General features: G+C 36.6%; 2 protein-coding genes across 3 annotated transcripts in view; one reads left to right on the top strand and one right to left on the bottom strand.

Annotated features, from left to right (window-relative positions):
• The window catches only part of DHX9 (DExH-box helicase 9), a 42,741-nt gene extending 32,906 nt beyond the window's left edge, over positions 1-9,835 (top strand). For both annotated transcript variants that reach the window (XM_006907755.3, XM_006907756.2), the window contains exons 21-28: positions 1,400-1,560; positions 2,306-2,417; positions 2,993-3,154; positions 3,263-3,390; positions 4,950-5,179; positions 5,361-5,476; positions 6,199-6,399; positions 9,152-9,835. In XM_006907755.3, coding sequence (XP_006907817.1) covers positions 1,400-1,560; positions 2,306-2,417; positions 2,993-3,154; positions 3,263-3,390; positions 4,950-5,179; positions 5,361-5,476; positions 6,199-6,399; positions 9,152-9,530 — 1,489 coding nt within the window. In that variant the 3' untranslated portion in view covers positions 9,531-9,835. The remainder of the gene's footprint in view (positions 1-1,399; positions 1,561-2,305; positions 2,418-2,992; positions 3,155-3,262; positions 3,391-4,949; positions 5,180-5,360; positions 5,477-6,198; positions 6,400-9,151) is intronic.
• A 7,130-nt stretch (positions 9,836-16,965) lies between these two features.
• SHCBP1L (SHC binding and spindle associated 1 like) overlaps positions 16,966-24,524 on the bottom strand; it is a 22,141-nt gene continuing 14,582 nt past the window's right edge. The window contains exons 7-10 of the mRNA XM_006907754.3: positions 20,654-20,807; positions 19,176-19,426; positions 18,207-18,329; positions 16,966-17,383 (exon numbers count right to left, since the gene is read on the bottom strand). Coding sequence (XP_006907816.1) covers positions 17,135-17,383; positions 18,207-18,329; positions 19,176-19,426; positions 20,654-20,807 — 777 coding nt within the window. The 3' untranslated portion in view covers positions 16,966-17,134. The remainder of the gene's footprint in view (positions 17,384-18,206; positions 18,330-19,175; positions 19,427-20,653; positions 20,808-24,524) is intronic.

Here is a 24,524-nt window from a genome sequence, read left to right as displayed (position 1 = left end):
TATTTTGTAACCACCAATTTGTACTTCTTAATCCTTTCACCCAATAACCTTTTAAAAGAAGAACATATGGACATTATTTTGGCTTCACATAGCTTTATCACTTTGGGTTACTGATACTTACGGAATGGTTAACTTTCTGAAAAATGTCAAAGTGATATTTTTGTATTTATAGAACTCTTTTTTTTTTTTCACTGTTAGCCATCACCTATCTCATATCCCCACGTGCTTGAGAAATAGAGGGCATTATTTGGATATGGAAACTAAAGCTTAAGAAGTATAGTTGACTTCTCCAGGACTGAAATCCAAGTCCGTTAATATAGGGCCTTCTGGGAATGTATGTGGATGAGACCTATTGGTTAAAAAAAAATTATCTCTGAATTTCAGATTTAAAATATGTATTTAGTTGTTTCTGGATATCTACGTGGCGTACATTAGCTTTAACTAGTAGTTAATAAAGGTAGAGTTAGAGATTTTCTGTGTGTATGTTTATCACAATAAAGTGTTATGAGACAGACGAATTCTGAAGAAAAAACAAAGAAGCTTTGATTTGCTTTTACACTGCTAACCTGCGGCTCCCAGGTAATTGTAAATACAGGTTTATTTTAGCGTCAGAGGTTAACTCAGGAGACTGCACGTTTGGATGATACTAATTCTTTTGAAAGGTTAGATTGTCCTTTGGGCTGAAGAAACAAGTACTGTACTCTAACATCTCAGAGTAAAGCAGTTACTAACCAATGATGCATGAGTAGGCGTATAATAAGGGATTTTTGTTCTTTTTTTTTCTGTTGAATGAGAGATATGCTATATGCATTTATGTAAACCTGATTTAAGCCGACCTAAGTCTTGCCAGTAGTGTTGGAATCACCTATAAATTGTTCCCATGGATCTTCATCACGAATGGTTTATAGAGAATAAGCCTGAACTAGAAGTGTAGAGACCTGGGTTTTAATGCTCTTTGTGTAAAATGATCTATAAGATCATTTCCCATGGCACTAAAATTATATGGACTTGGAAAGGGCGGAGGTTGTGGGGAAATAAATGTTCTTAGCCTGCATCTCCCTCAAAAGGTCTTGCTACCATTTTTAGCCCATATTTTTTAGCAGAAGAGACCTGAAGAAGCAATAGGTAGGGGTAATAACTCTAGGGGTTTGGGATAATTTTTTCATTCTTCATTCCCCAGTTGAAAATGCCATCAGCTTATAAGTGTAGTCATAAGCCCCGACTCAGCCGGTTAAGAGAGTCTTCTCCAGAGAGTTTTTAAATATAAAATGTTCTTTCATAATTGTAAAAAGATGAGAAAAGGGCAGTTCTATATCCCTGATTATCTCTGCAAAGATTTTTATTAAACTTGTATGTATACACAAGAGAGGATGGTTATTTTGTGCTTGTTTTCTCTTAGACTCGAAACCCACATGACACCAGAGATGTTCCGGACACCGTTGCATGAAATCGCTTTGAGCATAAAACTTCTGCGTTTGGGAGGAATTGGCCAATTCTTGGCCAAGGCAATTGAACCTCCACCTTTGGATGCTGTGATTGAAGCAGAGCACACTCTTAGAGGTACTTACAAATATACAGACCTACCTGACACATGTTAAGTATACCATCTGCCTTGTTCTGGCAAATAACACTTAAATGAATTAAGATACAGTCCACAGGGCTGTGATGCTAAGGTTTCCAATGTCTTATTGCTTAGTATGATCAATATTATAAAATGAGCAACACGAGGTAAGAAAGAGCTAATGTGAGTTTTACTTTGGAAAAGGCAAGGTGTCATCTCTTAACCAATATTTAACAGTCAGAATATGAATCACTCATGATACCCAGAGTATTTTATGTGCATCTCTTAGAACACCTATTTTTTCTAATCACACTTTTGATTGAAGTGGCATAGTATAGTGGGAAAAAATAAGGACATTGGAGCCAAGGGATCTGAATTTGAATTTTGAACCTAGAACTCATTAACAGATGGCATCAGACTTGGGGCATCTAGGTACTTACGCTGCTATTAATAGTTTTTACTCTATAGACCTCTCATGGGCCGTATTCACTGTATTCAGCTTTAAAACCTTCAAGGCCTAATTTTAGTGCCGTTTTCATATTAAGTGCTCCAGAATTTGGTTTGTTCTATTTCTGAGTGAAGAGAATTGTCGGCTATAGGCATGGTGCTGGCAGTTGGCTCGACAACTAATAGAAACTTAAGTGCACTATCCTAACCTTAATCTATAAAGAAACATTTCGTCTTTGCCTAGGTTAAAGGGGTGTTCAGTACTGTTTCTGCTCACAAAGAAATGTCTTCCCACAGAGCTTGATGCACTGGATTCCAATGATGAGTTGACTCCTCTGGGACGAATCCTAGCTAAACTCCCCATTGAGCCTCGTCTTGGCAAAATGATGATAATGGGGTGTATTTTCTAGTAAGTGCTTTGTTTTATTCTGATAGTTAAATGGTAGAACAATTTCAGAATCTTATAGCCCTTCCCATGAAAACAGGATAGACATAGATAAGAGAGAAAACTAAATGTTCTTAAGTAGGGAAGTGGCGTACTTTAGATAGTGGAAAAAGTATGAAATGAAAAGAACAGTTCCAGAAGATGGACACCTGGGCCCATCTTGTTGAGGGAGAGGACAGATTTCTCAGAAGTGCAGTTCCTCTCTTCAGTAGTTGTCCTTGAAAGAGAAACAGCATTAGGAAAACTGGTATATTTTATCAGGAAGTTTTGAAGATTTAAGAGATTTAGTAAGATGGGAGAGAATAGGAAAGGAAAAATATACACTACTTGGTCATAACTTACGGTAAATATGCATCCGAGCTCATTTTTTTCCTTTCTGCTTCAGGAGAGAGCAGCTGTGAAGTTATTTGATGAGCCAGTTTCAGTGCTAATAAAGCAGTATTGTAGCCAGTAAAGTCAGTGGCCCACGGTTGACAATACTGCTTGAGCTGCTGGAACAAGAATGTGATTGAGATTGAATTTTCCTGTCTTTGTTTCAGTGTGGGTGATGCTGTCTGTACCATCTCCGCTGCCACCTGCTTCCCAGAGCCTTTCATCAGTGAAGGAAAGCGACTGGGTTATATCCATCGAAATTTTGCTGGAAACAGGTTTTCTGATCACGTGGCCCTTTTATCAGTATTCCAAGCGTGGGATGATGCTAGGTATGGGTTTGAAAGAGTTGCAAGATTTGGGGAACTGTCTTTAGTTTGTAATCTGTATCTACTTATCTGGGCTTCGAGAAAGATGCTTATCATACCTCTTTATTTTAGAATGGGTGGAGAAGAAGCAGAGATACGTTTTTGTGAGCACAAAAGACTCAATATGGCTACACTGAGAATGACTTGGGAAGCCAAAGTTCAGCTCAAAGAGATTCTGATCAATTCTGGATTTCCAGAAGGTAAGACACTTATACTCTCAAGACATGTCTGAAGTGACGTTAATGTGCACACACGTTGACAATGCCGTGTATCTTCTATGTTCCCAGCTCTTAGTTCTTTGAACTGTATCAATTTTTCACATTAATTTAGTCTTTTAAAAAAGGAAGCAAAGGTTATGGTGCTCAAATTATAATGTAGTGTACACAGATGATAATGGATGTTTTAAAAATTATGCTACTTTGGGAGTTTTTAAAAATCTTTTGTGAGGAGCACTGGTTTAGCTTTCAGCACTCTGAGAGTGAGTAGTTCGTTGAATAACTTCAGATAGTGGTTTGCGAAGTGATTTGTCAGTCTGCCATGTGTTCATTTTTATATGTGAAATAAGCTCTACCATGTTACATTTTAAGTGGCTTTAATTAAGGTTTAAGTGTGTGGACAGTTACAGAGGACTTTTATGATATGTGACGTAGAACCAGTCCAGCTGTTCATCTTTTGATATGTAGTTGAGCTCTTGTACTTTTCTTCTACATCTAGAGTAAGAGACAGAGTTACTTCCTAAAGCAATGAGAACTTGAACACATAACCAAAAGTAGGACCTGTTAGAGGAGAGACAGAGGTAGTTAGGCAGAATGGCAGATTTTAAAAGGATGAGATCTAAATTACCGGTCCCCAACCTTTCTGGCACCAGGGAGCGGCGCTCCTGTGAGAATCTAACGCCTAATGATCTGAAGTGGAGCAGAGGCGGTGATGCTGGCTCTGGGGAGCGGCTGCAAATGCAGATGAAGCTTTGCTCACTCACTGCTCACTTCCTGCTGTGTGGTCCAGTTTCCAACAGGCCACGGACTTGGGGACCCCTGATCTAAATAACTGAACAAAGTAATTCTCTTCTGTTGTAAACTGACTAAATTTATAATTTTTTATTAAAATCAAAGGAGAAAAGAACCTTTTTTATGTGATAGAATCTTCACAACAATCCTGACCTGCAGATAATATTATCCCATTTTATAGATGAGGAAAGCGACATAGAAGTTTAAATTACTTGTGCACAACTCATTCAGTTCAGAGGTTTTAGGTCAGAACTCAGGTTTGTCTAGAAGAAACTATATCCATGCTCTTAGCGCTTCACTGTCATATTTCCCAAACAGTGATGAAGTACTCATTGAGCATAGTCTGGTGAAAACATCAGCCTTGTTCCAGTGGGTTCCCATGAATCATCACTCCATCTTCTGGAGAAAGAACAGCTGTGTAAGGACTGCAGATGGAGTACTTCGACTGTGGTCCTGTCTGAGAATAGATGATTAATAAGGGATTTATTATTTTTTATAAGTAATCACTCCAAGCTTATGTTATGGTTGAACTTGTAAGAGAATACAATTTTAGTTTTCTTATTGTAGATACTCAGCGGAATTTCCCTTTGAACTTAATCTGCATGTAAGAATTCTGAGACAGGACGTTAGGCAAGTTATTTGAAAAAAGAAGTTGAGAGAAGAATCAATTCTCCTAATTCTCTTAATAGTTTACATACAGTGTAAAGATGAGCCAAGTAACTGATTTTTTTCTACCGCATTCCTCTTAACAGATTGTTTGTTGACACAAGTGTTTACTAACACTGGACCAGATAATAATTTGGATGTTGTTATCTCTCTTCTGGCCTTTGGTGTGTACCCCAATGTGTGTTATCATAAGGAAAAGAGAAAGATTCTCACCACTGAAGGGCGTAATGCACTTATCCACAAGTCATCTGTTAATTGTCCTTTTAGCAGCCAAGACATGAAGTACCCATCTCCCTTCTTTGTATTTGGTGAAAAGGTAAGAAAAGATTAGTTTAGAAAAGTTTACTTTGAAAATTCACATTGTCTCAAATTGTCTTTACTTACTAATATGTGATGGCAACATGACTTAATTTTCAAATATGCTTCATCATCATTATGTCAGCTGATGGGCAGTTGGAATGGCAGCTCTTTTCTCTTTCTTCTTTCCCCACCTACAGATTCGAACCCGGGCCATCTCCGCTAAAGGCATGACCTTAGTCACTCCCCTGCAGCTGCTTCTCTTCGCCTCCAAGAAGGTCCAGTCAGATGGGCAGATTGTGCTCGTAGATGACTGGTACGGATTTTCAGATGTGAACTCCAAGTGAATTCTTTGACTTGAGCTGTGATGAAATTTAGCTGCTGATCTAACTTAATTTGTGAAACAAACATGGCAAAATCGGTGGCACAATGAGATGCTTTATAACATTGTCTTCTCTTGGAGAGTAGTGTGTCTTAGTAGTATAGTTCATACTTGGTAGTATGTCTTAAATCGACTATACCAGTAGAAGCAGATGCATCAGGCATCTACCGCCATGAATACTGCACTAAGGAATTAGAACCATGTTGGAGCTTGGGTACCATTTTCGTGTGCTCTATACTTTGGTAAGAGATTAAGGGTAAGCATGTAGTAAGCATTTGGCAAAAATGGGATAGAGATTAATGAACAGTCAGTAGGCTCAGTCATATTCTTGAAAATTTATAAAAATAATTTTGAGTCTCTTATTTTATTCTTTCATTGGATGCTGAGTGCTCCATGTTGCTGACAGTCATATTTTGCTTGATAGACTTTGTGGTTTATAATAACTGTCAATAGCCAGCAGTAAATTTTCAGACATTAGAACAGTTGTTATTCTTCTTATCTTTGTTTACCTAAGTATGGGGCCATTGCAGGAGTTGAAAGTGTTGGTACTTGGTAAGAAGTTAAATTTATTCCATCCCTTGCCATGTGTGAAATTGAGAGATGATAATCTTTCTCTGCGTATCTTCCTTTTTTGAAATCATTTTTCTTTATTTTAGGATCAAACTACAAATATCTCATGAAGCTGCTGCCTGTATCACTGCTCTCCGGGCAGCCATGGAGGCTCTGGTTGTTGAAGTAACCCAACAGCCCGACATGATCAGCCAGCTGGACCCCGTTAATGAACGTATGCTGAACACGATCCGCCAGATCTCTCGGCCGTCCGCTGCTGGTATCAACCTTATGACTGGCAGTACACGGTGAGTACCACAGTACCTTGTCTGTGACCTAAGCGGAGGATGGGAATCATACCAACATGAAATTCCCACAGTTCATGGAGGCCCGGTTATTTAAGTTAAAATTCTAGGTAGATACTGAATGTGGAATTTATTTCTGGTTGACACACTCAGAATAAGGACGTTTGCTTTTGTCTCTGTGTTAATAATCTCTTACATTAGTGCACGTTAGAGATAGAAAGGCACCTTAAAAGTATACACAAATCAAACATATTGTTGGCTCAGTTTGAGACCTCCACATTAAAGCGAGTCACATGAATTTTTGTTTTCGCAGTGCATATAAAAGTTATGTTTACGCTATTCTGTAGTCTGTTAAGTGTATGATAGCATTATATCTACACAAGCAGTGTATATACCTTGGTTAAAAACTTCATTACTAAGAAATGCCGTCATAGGCTTCGTCATAATCTTCATGCTGGTAGAAAAGGGTCTTCCTTTGATGTGTAAAAAAATGCAATATGTGCAAAGTGCAATAAAACGAAGGTGTATGCCTGTATAGAGTCCAGGGTGGGTCACATGACAAGAAAGTGACAAAACCCAGACAGTCCTCTTCCACAGTGTTGTTCTGCCCTTTCCAAAGAAAAAAGGTTGATGAGGGGTGAAATTGTTGCTTCATCAAATGAAAAGCATCAAAGTTTATCTTCGGGAAATAAAAAACATGGATATCTTAAAGAAGTGTGAAATTTCTCTTAATTCTTGAAATGTTTCATTTGCTTCCAGGTTTTTTTTCACCTTAAGTTTTCTTTGCCCACACTTTTTATCTGGAAATAATTGATACCTACAGAAAATAATAGTATAGTGAACACCCATATAGTCTCTTAATTTAGGTTCACTAACTGCTAGAATTTTGTGACACTGGCTTTCCTATGTGTTTACATGAAAGCACACAACAAACCTACCTCTTCGGTTAATCATTTGCAATTAGGTTGCAGACATGACATTTTACATCAGTATATGGCAGCTATTTTTAAGAACATAGTTACACCGCAATCACACCCCACAAATGTGTTAAAATACTAATATATGAACTAAAATTTTAAAAAACTAAAATTTTTCTTGTTATAAACTATTATAATTTTAATATATAGAACTGCTATATGTTTCATGGGTTCCGGTTTCCCATTTTGATTATAAATGAGTTCATATTTTAAATTTATTAATCAAACACATAGTACCTAGTATGTGCTAAGCACTGTGCTAAGTGCTTTTCTGATATTAACTTGTTGATATTTGACCTAAGATGTAAATTGATCATTATTTCAAGAAGTTAAGACCCAAGGTCATAGAGCTAGTGAATGGTAGAGCTGGGTTCAGACTCAGGATGGCTCCTGAAACAATATTCTCATTTATCCTGCTGTACAGTTGATCCTTGAACAACATGGGTTTAAAGTACCTGGGTTCACTTATACATGGATTTGTTTTAATAAATAGCCCTTCATATTCTTGGGTTTTGTATCCAAGGATTCAACCAACTATGGATCAGAAACAGTATTTCTGATCTGCATTTGGGGATCCACAGATACAGAGAGCCGACTGTATGCATTGTTTTCCACCATTTCGTATAAGAGACTTGAGCGTCTGCAGATTTGGGTATCTGGAGTGGGTGGTCCTAGAACCAGTCCTCCACAGATAGTGAGGGACGACTGAAGTTCGGAGGATAGGGTCAGAAGCTATATGCAGATTTTGAACTGCGTGGGAGATCAGACCCCCTAATCCCCACGTTGTTCAAGGGTCACCTATACTGTGGTCCTCCTAGCAGATCAGATGTACAGAAGAATTATTGAGAAGGAGACTCTTCAAAAACAAAACTGGAAAAAGATGTATAGCAGATACAAATGCAGTTCTCATAGATATTTAAAAGAGGAGAGGTAACTTTTGACAGGAAAGGTGGTGATCCAAGGGGGCTACACGTAGAATCATCTCTGCGAAGGACAAAAGTCCAGAAACTAGAAAGAATGGGATAAACATAAGAACGAAGTTAGGATGTGCGAATATGCTGGTGGCCTAATATGTAATAGGGGGAATTGAAATGGGGGAAGCGAATAGATTAGATAGACATGCAGTAGAATCTACAGGAATTGGCAATGGATTATGTGGGAGGAGCAGACCCTGGCCATATTCCTGACTTGGACAGCTGCTGAGTTGGTAGTGCCATCTGTAGGCTGCCTAGGAAGATTAAGTTGTTTTGAGGTATGGTGAACTGGAGTTGTTGGCAAGACATCTTGATTTCTGCAATTTTTCATTACTCTTCATTTTCTTTGTTTGCCACATGAAACAGATTTAGACATAAATTACTCAAAGACATTTTTCAGAAACATTTCATAGTTAATGCAGGAAAATATTTGGTGATAAAGATAAAATAATTTACCGCCAGTTCCAGGAACCTCTAACATATTATTGCTTTCTTAGAATGCTATGTAGTTGAGCTGAGTGAAAGAACTGTCTTAAAGTTGTAAGGACATACTGCCAAAAGTGAAGATCTTTAAGAATGAACCAGAAAGAACTTTTTAAAAAAAAACAGATGGGTTACAGTTGATGCCTCCTCCTGTGTCTATTTTAGAGTAGCAGATTTATTTCATTTCAGTTTATATTTGTGTAATTGGCTTCATTCCCTTTATTCATTTCATTTTTAAATACGACAAATGTTTATATTTTGTGACTAGTTGAGAAATATTAAGGATGCTTTGCTAAAGCGGTGGCTTTGTGCTTTTCTTAGGTATGGAGATGGTCCACGTCCTCCCAAGATGGCCCGATATGACAATGGAAGTGGATATAGAAGGGGAGGTTCTAGTTATGGCGGTGGAGGCTATGGCAGCGGAGGCTACGGAGGTGGCGGAGGCTATGGTAGTAGTGGAGGCTACGGTGGCAGCGGCTATGGTGGTGGCTCCAACTCCTATCGGGGAGGCTATGGTAGAGGTGGTGGCAGAGGCTATAGAGGCGGCTCCCGAGGTGGCTATAGAGGCAGCGCGGGAGGAGACTACAGAGGGTCTAGTGGAGGAGGCTACAGAGGGTCTGGGGGATTCCCGCGCGGAGGTGGCCGAGGGGGCTATGGGAGCGGCTACTCTGCTCAAGGAAGAGGAGGTGGCGGCTATTAAGGCTTGGTTATGTCGGTGCCTATGCATAGACCATAGAAAACAACGCATGATACCTATCTTCCCAAGTTTACATGCTGCTGACCGGTAAACCTATTTTTCACCCATTCTGTGGTTCAGTGTGGTTTAAGGAAACCAAGCATATAGATACATTAGTGATTTTGTTTATATTATGTAAAATAATGATCTATTATAAAAGTACCACAGTTTGTATTTTTTCTTTAAGGAGTAAAGATTTGCTTTTAAAATTGACTTGATATTTTCTTGGCTGTAGTTTAATACAATAGGAAATAAAATATTACACTGAATATGGACCATTTAGTTATTGTAGATCTTGCACACTAGAATAATTTTACAATGTCAGTTACATCTATTAGTTTTAAAACATCAGAGGAAAAATTGTTTCAGAAGTACACCACGTGATAATCTTGTAGTAGTTAGAATAATTCGCCTTGGAATGAGATTGTTATTCTTGTAACAAATACTGGTCAGTACACAATTCACACGGAACTCTGTACCTGAATAAGACTTTTGACCCAAAGCTGAACATTTTGGCTTTTTCCCAAGCTTTGTCTTTAAAAAATCTTAAGACTAAGGTTAGCATTCTCTTTTATAAGTTAGGTTCCAGTTTAAACAATTAAAAATCAATCCACAAAACTCTTGAATAAAGTTTATACCTAAGCCAAGAATGAAAGTGGATAGCATATTTATCATCACATATATGTATTTCAGAGGATATTTGTAAGCTAGTTTATTTTAGTTGAGATAGTCATACATTTATGACACTTCACAATTTCCATTGGATTTTCACATATTTCTCAGTTGAGAAATAACAGTACAGTAGAGATTTAAAAGGCTTTGGATTAGACAGAACTGGGCTCAGAACCTGAAGCTGCTTTCTGACACATGGGTGATCTCAGGCAAGTTACGTTTTGCCTTAGTGTCCTTTTCAAAATCCTCTTCCTGTCCTTTCTGTTCTTTAGATCACCTTCAGCAGTTAACTGTCAATAAGCCGATGGCTCCTATCTGCAGACTCTAAAGTCTGTGTCTCCAGCTGAGCTGTCCTTTCTGAGCATCAGGTTACTTACAGTCACAGTAGAAATGCTACTTCCAGACATACAATACTGTTGAATGCTTGGATACCCCACTGAAATAACTCGATACAGTCGACCCTGAGCAGCACCGGGTTAGGGGTGCCAATCCCCACCCTATGCAGTCTAAAATCCATGTATAACTTCTGACCCCAAAAACTTCAGTCCCTCAGTAGTCAGGAGAATTGGTTCTAGTACCGCACCCCCGCCCCCGCCAAGGCAGATACCAAAATTATCAAGACACTTAAGTCCTTTATACAGAATGGCATAGAATAATGCATACAGTCGGCCCTCTGCATCCCAGGAATATGTTCTCGATCTGTGGTTGTTTGAATCCGAGGATGGGAAACCTGGGGAATATACAGGGCTGACTGTATATTTATGGAAAAAAATCTGCATGTAGATGGACCTGTGCAGTCCAGCCTGTGTGTTCAAGGGTCAGCATACTTCCAAATTGAAGGAAACCCCTCAACTCACCCTGTGCCCTACACTCTGTTCTTGCTTTATCACAGGAGTTTCAGCTACTTAATTGCCAAAGCCATATGTATTATAACATCTAATGAATTCTACATCCAAAACACCTTACTGTCATATTTTTATACGGCGGCTGTGGGTGTTCTATTCAGGGGATCCTTAGTTTGGATGTACAATGATGCAGCAACCTCCTAACAGGTCTGTCCGGCCTGCATTCAACCCGTTCTGCACACTGACGCTGTACAAGTAAACTTCCCACAAAGATCTCGCGTCGCCACCGCCCCCTCTTGGCTTAAGCCAGTGGTTCAGTGTGAAGGCTAAACTGCCCCTCACTCCTATTCTGCACGCGGTTCCACTCAGCACCTCTGCTGAACTTCTGGCATCTCAGTGGACCATGCTTTCTCTTGCCCTTGACACATGTGAAAACTCCCATAAAAGGCATAAATTCAGTAATCTGCCACTTGACTGGTACTCATCCCTCCAACAGTTTCAGCTAGAAATGAAAAATAAAAATGATCACAAGAGATGTCAAATTACATTCGCTAAAGCTTGAAGGAAGCACTCGGGCATAGTTCCAGAAATCTTTTAGTGTTCGGCTAAAAACCTAAGGAGATCCTTGTGCAGGTTTCTAGAACTTTTTCTCTATGCAGTTCCATCCTCTCTTCGCCACAAATTTTAGCTATCCTCCCCAACTCCAGTCTCGCGCTTCAATTCAGTGAGACTGTTGTGCTGTTTGCTTCTTTCTCCCTCTACCCACGATCTAGAAAGTGCCTCCATCCAGAAAGTCAGGATGACCTTAGGGCTCATCTCAATTGTTTCCCTTATTTGGGGGATCATGATTCTTCATTGCCTATTCAGTGTACTGGGGCAGTTTGTGTGTGTGTGTGTGTGTGTGAGAGAGAGAGAGAGAGAGAGTGAGTGTGAGTGAGTGTGTGTGTGTTTTTAGCTTTTTAAAAATACATAGTTTAATTTTCTCTTTTACATGGAGGAGGAAATCAAGTACCAGTTTTGGCTTTCATAGTTTTTATGCTTCATAAAACTTAAGTCAGTTCTAATTGTTGGAGAATCCATTTATGACAAAACATCCAGCAATCGTTCCTCTGAAGGAACGATCAGACTTAGCAGAAGGCTACATGGAGTCTTGTGTGGCAGAGTAATTAATACCAGGAGACATCAACCAATGTATTGCATTTCCTTTCTATCTCAACCATCCCACTACACTACAGTCTGCCTAAACAAAGAAAATACAGTTTGAGATTATCGGAAAGTTTTTCCAAAACAGGCTGGATGCAGTAGGGGGAGAGAATTTAGAAAGAAAAAATATGGAAAGACACAAAGATGCTGCTTACCACCCCTTCCCCCACCGCATATTGGGGTTTGGGACTATAGTGAGAGTTGGCACTGACAGAATGGGTCTGCTCTAGAAATTCAAGCAGGGATAAAGACCTGATTTTGCACCTGTTCTGTGATTGGCAGCTTGCATACTTGGCATCTGTGCTGTGCACTTGTAAACTTGAAGGTTGTAGCAGTAACAACCCAACAGCTTTCTTTAGAGCTGAGAATGATATGGAAGGGAATTGTAAATTTACTTTGGGCCCAGAGAGATGCTGATGTGCTGGTTGCAGGAATTTAGAGCACTGTGTGTCCAGAGAATATGTTGGCACAGTGTCCTTGAGCAAGCGGCTACAGTTTGATTGGATTTCTTGTGCTGTGAAACTACACAAAAAACTCTGGACATCACCTGTGCCAATGGAATAGGCCAGCAGAACGTGAACAGTTGTGTCAGCTTAGGGTCAGTACAGACCCTACAACAGTTGTGTCAGCTTAGGGTCAGTACAGCTTCTAGAAAAAAGACGACATTGGCTGTGGCCAAACACACATTTGCCAGTTTCTCTCCCTCTAACTCTATAAGCAGAATTGGGATGGGAGGATAGTAAAGAACACCAGAAATGGAATTATGAATTGGACAGGAACTGACATGAGTTTTAGTTTTGACTGGTAAAGAGCTTCCTGTATTCCACTGGATTTACCTGAAAGGCTTAGATTTGAATTGGCCAGAAGCCAGGAAATGCACTGAAAGTGTGTGCATGTATGTACCTTTGGTACTTGCGCACTGTCCTTTTACACGTAGTATAAAAGGTTTCTGATGGGGGGGGGGTGCGGAAATTGCACCAGTGAATCAAAGTTAACTGATTGAGGTGACCTGCATTTATCAGTACTTTAGTGATCGTTTAGCTTTTTAAAAAAATCTACTTCCTGGAAACTAATTAGAGTGACCAACTGTCTGAATTTGTCCAGGACTGTGATTTCCTGAGACTCGGGAAGTACTAAAACTGGGTAAGTCCCGGGCAAATCGGGAGGAGTTGGTCGCCTAGGATTAATCTTAATGGCAGATCTTTCAGGAATTTTTAAACTTTGAAGTTGTATATTTCTTTCAAACCTAGAAATAAATTTAAGATAAAGAGTACAAAGGAATTGGCTGCATAACCTTAACTGGTTAGCCAATATAATATTTTTCATGTTAACTTATAAAAATGTGAAATTAATACTTAGTAATTATTTTTTAATACTTTAGTTATTTCATTTATTCAAATGATTGAAGTTTTATAGCTCTTTAAAAAATAATAGGAAGGACAATAGGATTAGGTTAAACCTACTGATCTAAATAAAATCTAAATTTTTGACATCAATAATTGTCCTAAACATTTTCAAATTAACCTAGTATTCTACTGATACCTGCCAAATGGTTTTAAAATGTTATTGGCAAATAAAATAAATGTTAATCTTTCTTATAGAACTATATAATAAAAAATATCAATTACCAAAATATATATAATGGCATAAGGTGTTTAGTATTAAAATATTGGTAAGATATAAAGTTGCCTGAGTTTTCTATAGAACAAATCCGTGTTCTGTGGAAAACACACATTTTGTTAAAAACGGCTGTTTTAGGCTTCAGTTGAACAGTAATAAAGAATATGTAAAAGTAAACTTAAATATTATCTAGTTCAGTTGTCTTAAGCTTTGGGCGGGTAAAGAGGCTTCTTGGAGAATATGAAAGCTACAGATTTTCCACCAAAGGCATGTACTCAAAGTTTTTAAATTAAAATTTCAGGTAGTTCACCGACTCTTGGAACCTGTAACACCTGATTTGATTCAATCATTGAAAGTATAGTATATAGTTTTCGTACTTTTCACTTTAATGCTTTGGGAAAATTAGACCAGTTTTCAACTTTATTGCTTGCTGGTTCTCACTGTTGCATCTGTGAGATGACACGCATGCACGCCCCACCCTGCTCTTGTAGTCACAGCAACTTCTCTACCTCGTGCTGCCCGGTGCCTTTCAGTCCTTTGCAGCTGCCTCCCACTTTCACTGCTTCTGCTTCATGAACTGGTTTCCAGTCCACTCTTCACTTGAGACTGGCCCCTCGCTGCTGCGGGCAAGGCCACTGCCAGTCCCTGACGAAAGGCAAAAAAGGGTTCTAATTCATCCCTTTCATTCCACACCAAGGCCACTCTTCTAATCAATTTGTGGTCTTCACCCCTGCAATCTTAATGTTTCCATCCATAGCAACTGTGATGAAACGTCCTTAAACATCCTGGATTAGAAATCTCATTTCATTATTTCGCATAGGCAGAGACCTATTAGTAGCATTCTTCTGTAACTATTTAAGTTATTACTTGCCATGCACAGTACCATGTAGGATGTAGTGGTTACTATAACCTAGTGCCTATACAAGAAATTTAATTTATAGTCTTGTAGGAAAGCCACATAGAGCAGAAATAATGGAACCATCTCTCCCTTAGGTTATAAATTAGAATCTCTATTAAGTGCGTACAAACCACACCTTGGATAGGTGGTCCTGGTGGAAGAAACTTCTTAAACCCCATTTGAAGATTAGAATTAGGGTTTGTCTTCCCTAAATTGGTTAAGGTAGGTGGTAGGCAAAATAATGTGTGACCCTGCCTCCCCTCCCCAACCCCCAAGGATGTCCACATCCTAATTCCCAGAACCTATGACTACATATCTTATGTGGCACAAAGGAACTTGCAGATGTGGTTCAAGTTAAGGACCTTGTGATGGAGGAATCCTGGATTATCCAGGTGGGTCCAACCTAATCATGTGAGTCCTTAAAAGTGGAAGTAGACAGAAGAGTAGGTCGGGGAGATGAGACTGAAGAGGAGGCAGGAGAAATTCAAAACAGAAAAGGAACTCCATCTGTTGTTGCTGGCTTTGAAGATGGAGGAACGAGGCCATAACCCAAGTTGGTCACTAGAAGCTGGGAACAGCCCTCAACTGAGAGCCATCAGGGACACAGATCTCAGTCCTACAACTGCAAGGAACTGAGTTCAGTCAACAGCCAAATTAGCAAGAAAACAAATCCTCCCCTTAGCCATCCAGAAAGGAACAAAGACCTGTCAAACACAATGATTTTAACCCAGCGGGACCATGTCAGACTTCAAATACAGAACTGTAAGATAGTGTTGTTTAAGCCTCTAAATTTGTGGTAATTTGTCATTAGGTGGGAGAAAGTAGGATTGGGAAGGTCGAGAGAGGTAAATTGAAGGTCAGATTTCCTAGAAAATCTTATAACCGCTTTGTGTATGCTTTAGGAATTTAAGAATAGGAAAAAACGATTCAGAAGTGGGCCTGCCTGGAAAAAGAAATTGTTTGGAAACTAATGGCAGCGGCAGAAAGGAGGCAGATGACTATGAGTGAGAAGTTTGTTCACTCAAGGCTATTGCTCTTTCTGCTCACAAAAGATCCTATCTTTGTCCATCACCTTAAACCATCCCCTTAAGCCAGAAACAGGGAGGTGGAGGAAGAGGACTGGGAAGGACAACCCCCACTCTTACAGTTCATTAAATTCATTATAGAGAGACTGTGCTTCTTAAGGCTTCCATAGACAATCCTTGGAATGATCTTTTGTGTCACTCGGCTAATAAGACCTTATGTTTAAAAAGAAAAAAGAAAAGAAAGAAAACAAACTTCAGGGAAACACCGAAGGACTATACCTTATTCAGCTCTCAGCCTCAAGAGATTCTCCATGGCAACACAGCACCTCTGCTAGGTTACAGATAACACTAAGGAAGAGCTTAAGTGTTTGAGCCTTTTATATCCTAAAGTCAATATAAGTTTCACTTTGTAGAAAAGACCACTGGTTTCTCAGAAATGAACCCCTATTTTAGAGGACACTTGGCCATTCAATTTAAAGATTATATTTCCTACTTTCATTTGCAATTAGGTATAGCCATGTGACTAGAAATAATGTGTGTAACCTTTTTAGACAGCTCCTACCCTGTATGCTTGCCTGGAATTTAGACATACTGGCTTGAGCAATGATTGCTATGTTGGACCATGTGGTCATTTTGAATGTAAACCAAACAAGATAGAAGAAACCTGAATTTCTAGCATGGAACACCTACCTACCATTTGGAACATCTGCTAGCCCTATATTGAGTACCCCTGGACTTCTCGAATATGAGGGACAAATACATTCTATATTGTTCACCTGTCTTATTTTGAATTTCCTTGTTTCCTGCAGTTGAACCTGATCTTGTGTTACATACAGTGCTATCTTACCTTATTCCGGTTGCTAGCACTTATAAATGGGAATGACTCAGGAATTAGCTATAAACTTAATTTTTTTCTATTCTCTACATAGAACACCTGATGCTTCTTATTGGACTACAAATATTAAAAACGATTTTTAAAACCACATTTGTTTTTGTAATTAAATAGTGATGGTGGTACCATATACTAAAAATATACTTAATGTCACTCAATTATATACACTAAAAGGGTGAATTTTATGGTTCGTGAATTTTATCTCAAACTTTTATTTTTAAAAATCTTAAAATCAGTCATTCAATGTAAAAGCATTAAAATGTTTAAATATTTTTAAACTACCATTAAAACTACCACTGACGTTTATTAAACATCTATCTGAAATATACTTAATTAAAACTGCCATTTCTGTGGGAGATGATATTTATTAAATACGTGAAATATAAAACTTTAATAACACAAATCCAGATGCTTTAACTTGTGACTATTCTGATATCCCCCTTTAAGTTTGCTTCTATTTTATTATTATTCATTTCCAGATTCAGATTTTGCATTACTTTGGAGAGCATATTTTCATCTTTTTTATCTCCTGAAGCAGCCCCTTTGTTGAGGGCTTCTGCTACAATAAAAAATTGTTCTGTTGGTTGAAGAATGCTAACTCCATAGCCGTTGTTGTTGTAAATATGATTATTAGTCATTTTCAATTTGGGTGCCGGAAGAACCTGTTAAAGTATTCAAGGAGTTAGTTTTTCAGTAATTTCTATAAAAATAAAATATGAACTAATGAACATATAAACTCTAACACTTATTCTTGGGTTAAAACATTTCTTTAAAATAAGTAAATCTCGGTTTTGGACAAATGTTATTTTCCTCACCCTAGATTAATATAATATTACCTACCAAAATGTTTAATGTGGAAACATTAAATGAAGCTTTCAACTTATTTTTATCAGTTATTGATAAGGATAAGCAATTCATGATGAGGTTACAGCAATATTCCATGAAGCTGAATTTTAATAAACAAGATAAATATGAAAATGGATAATCTCAGATGACAATGATAAACACAAAAATAATTTCAATTACTTATTGACATTACACAAGTCTAGAGAGGGACCTAGAAAGGTAGAATTTATAGGAGTAGAAAAGAATAGGAAGGCATTTCATTTATAAATTATTGTTATTAATGTTTTAATTGGTTACTTTATTTTACAAAGTTTGAAAGTAAGACTATTTCTAAATATATTATTCTCTTAATTTTATTTACTATCCAAAATGTATTACACATCTGGTCAATGAAAAATCTAAAACATTTTTATAAGAGCAGACTTACTTTCTTATATTCAAAGTTATTTGCTAAGAATTCACATTGAAATCACAAGACTAAACTTTTTTCCTATCACCTGTCTATAAACCATATTTTAATTATTCGCACTATTCTTTTCTAAATTAATGATATTTAAACTAAATCTTAAGACTATACCTGATATTTTAGTATCTTTCTATTTATAATTCTTATTTCTATATTAAGAAATTTAGGAATACCTTCATATTGACTCCACCTAAGGTACTTTTTGAACTGTCACTTGTTCTGAGGTTATTACAGTGATGAATTTCATTCCTTTCCAAAATGGCTATGCTTCCAGGATAGAGTTCAACACCAGCACCCTGTGAATTAAAAGCAAATAAACAATCTATAAAACACAATCATAACCTCTCCAGAATTATCTTTAAATTTGAAAATTATAATTCTCTATCATCAATCTAAACACACTAAGTTATGTGAAAATACATTATAATGTACGCAACCATTTATTTTAGAGATGCTTTAAAAATGCCGAAAACTAAGAGACTCTTAGGCCTCAGGAGGTTAAAGTCATATATAGTCCATTATATTGCTCCCTCACCCAAATGAAGTCTCTAGAAAGAAGTCAAAAATTTCTTTAAGCAATTCTTTTCAGTTGTCAAACTTTATTTTGTAAATATTCTTAATCCCTCATAATGCTTTAAAGTCTATTTACTCACTTTAGTGAAAAAGAAGAAAAAAAATCATTCAATAAAAAGTTTTTATTGAATTTATTTTTCTGCGTCCTTTAATCTTTATTCTCATTCAATTTTCCAGTCCTTTAATGGTCTTCGTGATTGTTATGTGAAGACATAAGCTCTTGTCAGAACTAATCACAATACGTTACAGCAATGTCTGATAACTTAGAAATACAATTTATTTTTAAATAAATCGTCAGGTAACTGACTTGATCTATTTTATAGCTACTGATTCCTAGGTTTTTTTAAAAAAATCACACTTAAAGCTAATAATTCCTTATTTTGGACTTAGGCAGTTCACTTTTCCTAAGTGTGCCAAGACACTCTTGTATCTGTCTTCATTTGGTTTATTTTTATTAGTTTCTAAGCTTATAATTCAAAGATGAAGTAATTATTATCCTTTGTTTACATATTAAGATCACCCAGAGTTATCTATAGTCATATAAAGCCATAGTTTTTAAAATGAAATACCTGGGCACCAGTTATTTCACTGTCTGTAACTGTCAGAGCAGCCCCTGTAAGTACACACACTCCCGTTCCTTCACATTTTAATATACAGTTTTCTAGAGTCATATGACCAGACTCCACCACCACAATACCATCAACGGTCCCTTGTTGTATCAAAGATAGATTCATTAGTTTCACATTATCGGCTTTGGACACCACAAAACTGTCATGAGAAGGTTCAGAAGTAATCATGATTTCTTCTCTCTTTCCAACTCCTGATTCATAGGGACAAAGATACATAATTAAATCAGTAATCCCAAACTTGAAAGCCCTTTAGTCATTCAATAATACTTGCTATTACTAAGTTTTTCTTTTCACATATTTTTAATAAGTGATATATATAAATACTCAGTTGTTAACTAATTGGATACTTAACTATAATGTAATCTTGTGTCCTTATTTGATGCCATGATGGAAGGCTGGATTTATAATCAATCTAAATATACTTATGGCACTTATTCAATGTACTCATTCCACTGCATATTTCTCTAAATTATATAATCAGCAGTTATCTACAAAATGTCTAGGATACAAAAAGTATTTTACCATATCCTAGTTTCAAAACCATAAATTACCATACTAAAAAATGACTGACAGAGACTCTTGAATTAAGCTACAAGATTAATGTAATCATATCTATGCTTTGCTCTAGAGTAGTCAAAGCAATCATCTAAATTTAACATAAATCTAAAAATAAGGGGCTGGATCTTCAAGAAAGCTACAGATTTTTTAAATTACAAATATGACCCTTATCTATATAGTTCAACAAAATATTACCGATTACAATCATCAAAATCTAGTGAAAATTTTATTCAGTTTTTGCATTGATAGGCAAAATTTAAGTCACCTGTTCATTTTTGGGGCTAGACAGTGGGAATGCTCATACTTTAATGTAAAAAGGCAGAATTAAAGATACTAAATATGTTCATAACCTAAACCTAAATAAAAGTTAGTTAACTCTGCTTTTCTACTATTTTAGTAAGTGCGCAACCTTTTTGAGAAAATGCTGGATATAGTTTAATATTACCTTATATTTGGATTTTCACACTAAAGTGATATGAAGTACAATGGAGATAGATGAAAACAAAGTTGTTTGGGTAAAAATATAGATGGCACTCAGAAAATATTATGAACGTTTCGTTTTCCTTTCTGGTTTTGATTATTTAAAATCTATATTATCATGGAGAAGAAGTAGTCTCATTGATTTGCTCTGGTGCAGTCTGTCTAAACGAGGTCACTTGTACAGATAATATACTCATAAACTAGTGAGAAAATATATTTTCTTTTTAAAGTGAGAAAATCTTACTTGTAAAAGGCACATAAAAGATTTTTGTGAAACAAACTCTGTTCTAATTTCTAATAATTTGATTAACCATGTTTATAACATACATTTTGGCCAGTACACATTGCTATAAAAAGATTGCAAATGATGCCTAGCTAACCCTTTATAATGATGTCATCAGTCAATAAAGCAAGATTTACAGCTTGATATTCTCCTGGAAAAATAACTACCGTATCTCCACTATAACAACTATCCACAGCCAAATCCAAATCATCATGCTGTTGGAGAAGTGTGTCTGAAGGTAAGTCCTTTACCTGAAAAGAGGAGAAAAGACAGCACCACCTTCAACAATATGTTAAACTTTTGAAAGAGGTCATTTTAATCAGTTAACTTACTGGTAATGTGCTTTTCCCAAGACTTACCTTGTATGGGTAATATACTGTACTTACTGTATGTATTTATGTTTGTTAAATGCTCAAAGTATCAGCCCATCATTTAAGGGGATAGTGAAATGAGATTTTATGATCACTAACAATTTTATAGCTATTAAATACTGTGTGCCAGAAGTCATATTTTGAACCTTACATATTACCTCCTAAGCTTCACAACAGTTCTTTGAGGTAAAGTATTATTATCCCCTTAAAAATTTAAGGATATTGAAACTCAGTGAGACTGATTTGCCCAAGGACACAGAGCTAGTGAGTGGTGAAGCTAAGCTTTAGATCCAGGTCTTTATGATACCAGATCTTTTTCCAATATGCTACTTTATTTTCTTTAACTCAACTGACTCTACAATTTCGATAAATCAACAAAATTTTATATATTAAAGATTGTAGAACTAAAAACAAAACATACTAGGAATTTACAGTGGGGTAGAAAAGGGTAGAGAACTTTATTATTAGTGCCATGAAGAGTGAAAAACTTTAAAAATAAAATTTGGAAACTAAAAATATATTGTGAAAAAATACCTATTTTATCCCAATAGAAATGGCATCATTAATATATGATTTTTCTTATTACAAGAGTGGGTTAGGACCCTCCACAATGCCTTCATTTTAACTTAATCACTTCTTTACAGACTTTATCTCCAAATACATATGGTCACATTCTGAGGTGCTGGGGCTTAAAATTTCAACATAGGAATTTTGGGGAGACACAATTCAGCCTATAGCATCCCCTAAGATCAGGAATAAGACAGAGATGCCCACTTTTACCATGTTGCTATTCAACATTATATTAGCCAAAAGTTCTAGCGAAAGCAACTAGGTAAAAAAAATAAAAGTTACCTAAACTGGAAAGGAAGAAATAAAACTATATCTATTTGCAGACAATATGATCCTATATATCCTGTACAAAGAATTCACCAAATATATAGTAACTAATAAATTCAGCAAAGTTGCAGGGTACAAGATCAACACACAACAATGAGTTTTGCTTCTACATACCAGCAATGAACAATCTGAAAAGGAAAATAAAACTATAAAGAGAAGGAATAACCAAATTCCATTTATAATAGCATCCAAAATAATAGAATGTCTAGGAATAAATTTAACCTGCATAAAAGATGAAAGCCTTATATGTCAAAAACTGTAAAACATTGCTGAAAGAAATTAAAGAATACCTAAATAAATGGGGAAAAATCTCATGTTCATGGATTGGAAGATTTAATATTATTAAGATGGTGATACTACCCAAATTGATCTATAGATTCAATGTAATCCATATCAAAATTCCAACAGCTTTATTTGCAGAAATGGAAGAGCTCATTCTTTAATTCATATGGAATTTCAAGAGACCCTGAATATACAAAACAGTATCGGGAAAAAAAAAAAGTTGGAGGACTCACATTTCTGATATCAAAACTTTCTACAAAGCTACAGGAATAAAACTGTGTGATACCGTCATAAGAATAAACATATTGACCAATGGAATAGAATTGAAAGGCCAGAAATAAACTCATCCCATACCACCATGGCCAGCTGATTTTCAACAAGAGTGCCAAGACCATTCAGTCTCTCTACAATACTGTCGGGACATTTGCAAATATATGCAGAATGAAATTGGACCCCTACCTCACACGATATAAAAAAAATTAATTCAAAATGGATCAATTACCTAAATATAAGAGCTAAAACCATAAAACTCTTCAAGGAAAACATGAGATTAAATTTTTATGACCTTAGATTTGAAGATGGTTCTCAGGTATGACACTGAAAGCATCAAACTTTAAAGTTTTTGTGCATCAAAGGATATTATCAAGAAAGTGAAAAGACAACTATGGAATGGGAGAAAATATTTGCAAAGCATACATCTAATACTAGGTCTAGTATCTAGAATATTTTAAAAACCCATAATCATCACCAGCAAAAAGACAACCCAGTTTAAAAATGGGCATAGGACTTGCGTAGACATTTCTCCAAAGAATATATACAAATAACCAACAAGCATATGAAAAGATACTCAACATCATTAGTCATTAAGGAAATGAAAGTCAAAACCACAGTGCAATACAACTTCATATCCACTAAGGTGCCTGTAATAAAAAAGATAATAAGTGTTGGAGAAATCACAACCCTCATACATGGCTGGGGAGAAACTGGGTCAGCAGCTGTGAAAAACAGTTTAGTATCTTAAAAAGTTAAACACAGGATTACCATATTAACCAATAATTCTACTAAGTAAATACCCAAAATAACTGAAAACAAGTAGTCAAATGGACATTTGTAATGAATGTTCATAGCAGCACTATTCACAATAGCCAAAAAATGGAAACAACTCAGATGTCCATCAACTGATGAATGGATAAAGAATTGTGGTATATATATACAATAGACTATTCAGCCATCAAAAGAAACGATATATGCTCCAATGTGGATGAACCTTGAAAACATTATGCTGAGTAAAAGAAGCCAGACACAAAAGGTCCCATATTGTATGATTTCATTTATATGAAATACCCGGAATAGGTGAATTTATAGAAACAAAGAAAATTGGTAGTTGTACAGGGCTGGAGGGAAGGTGGAATGAGATTCACAGCTTAATGGATATGGAATTTTATGTTGAGGTGATGAAAATGTTTGGGCACTAGAGAGAGGTGGTGGTCGCACAGCACTGTGAATGCATTAAATGTCACTGAACTGTTCACTTTAAAATGGTTAATTTTCTTATGTGGATTTTACCTCAAAAAAAAAAAAAAGGAAAAGAATAACGATACAAGAAAGAGAAGGAATAACCAAGACCATACTGTCTTTGAGGAGTCAGGTGGCAACGAAATCAGTGGTACAGATGGAAGGGAATTTAATTGATCTTGTGTCTGGTATATTTCCAGGCACAGTTATCAGCTCTTGTAGCATTACAGTTAAAATCTGAGAGTACTGATGATACATTATTGCAATATGAATGGCAAAACAGAAATAATAGCAGTTGACATTTTTGTGGTAGGCACCTTGCTAAAAGATTTATATAAAATAAATCACTTAAGCTTAACAACTCTACAGGATAGACTTCATTTCTCCCTTTTTCAAATGAGGAAATAAGAGAAACTATGTAACTTACTTAATCTCATACAACTATTAAGAAGCAAAACTGAATCAAACTTAGGTTTTTATTATTTCAAAGCCTGTGTTCTTCTCCATCACTATCCTGCCTCCAGACAGAAGAAACAGCATAGAGCCCGTGATGAACAATGGGGATTCTGCTGTTTCTTCAAGATCTGGGAGGAAGACTAATTAATGTTTAACTTTAGTTTAGGCACTGGGAGAAGTACTTATTGTCTTTGCCAGGAATGATTCAGAAGCTGGAGTGGGTCTAAACCTGTCACGATTTGAGAACTTGGGAAGTAAGAGAGGAGGAAAGGACTGATCCTTAATTCGCTGGGCTGGAAGGTTATTTATGACGTCAACTGAATAGAGAATGTAGGAGGACTGTGTACTAAAAGATAAGTTCAAACTTACAATCGTTGTATGTTAGACACCCAGGTAAAACGCTTAGAAGGACAGGTAGTAACGTCGGCCAGCAAAGAATAAAAGCAA

Source organism: Pteropus alecto, unplaced genomic scaffold (genome assembly GCF_000325575.1).
Source record: "Pteropus alecto unplaced genomic scaffold, ASM32557v1 scaffold101, whole genome shotgun sequence".
Taxonomy (NCBI): domain Eukaryota; kingdom Metazoa; phylum Chordata; class Mammalia; order Chiroptera; family Pteropodidae; genus Pteropus; species Pteropus alecto.
Note: the sequence above shows the minus strand (reverse complement) of the source record. Positions and strands in the feature narration are given on the sequence as shown.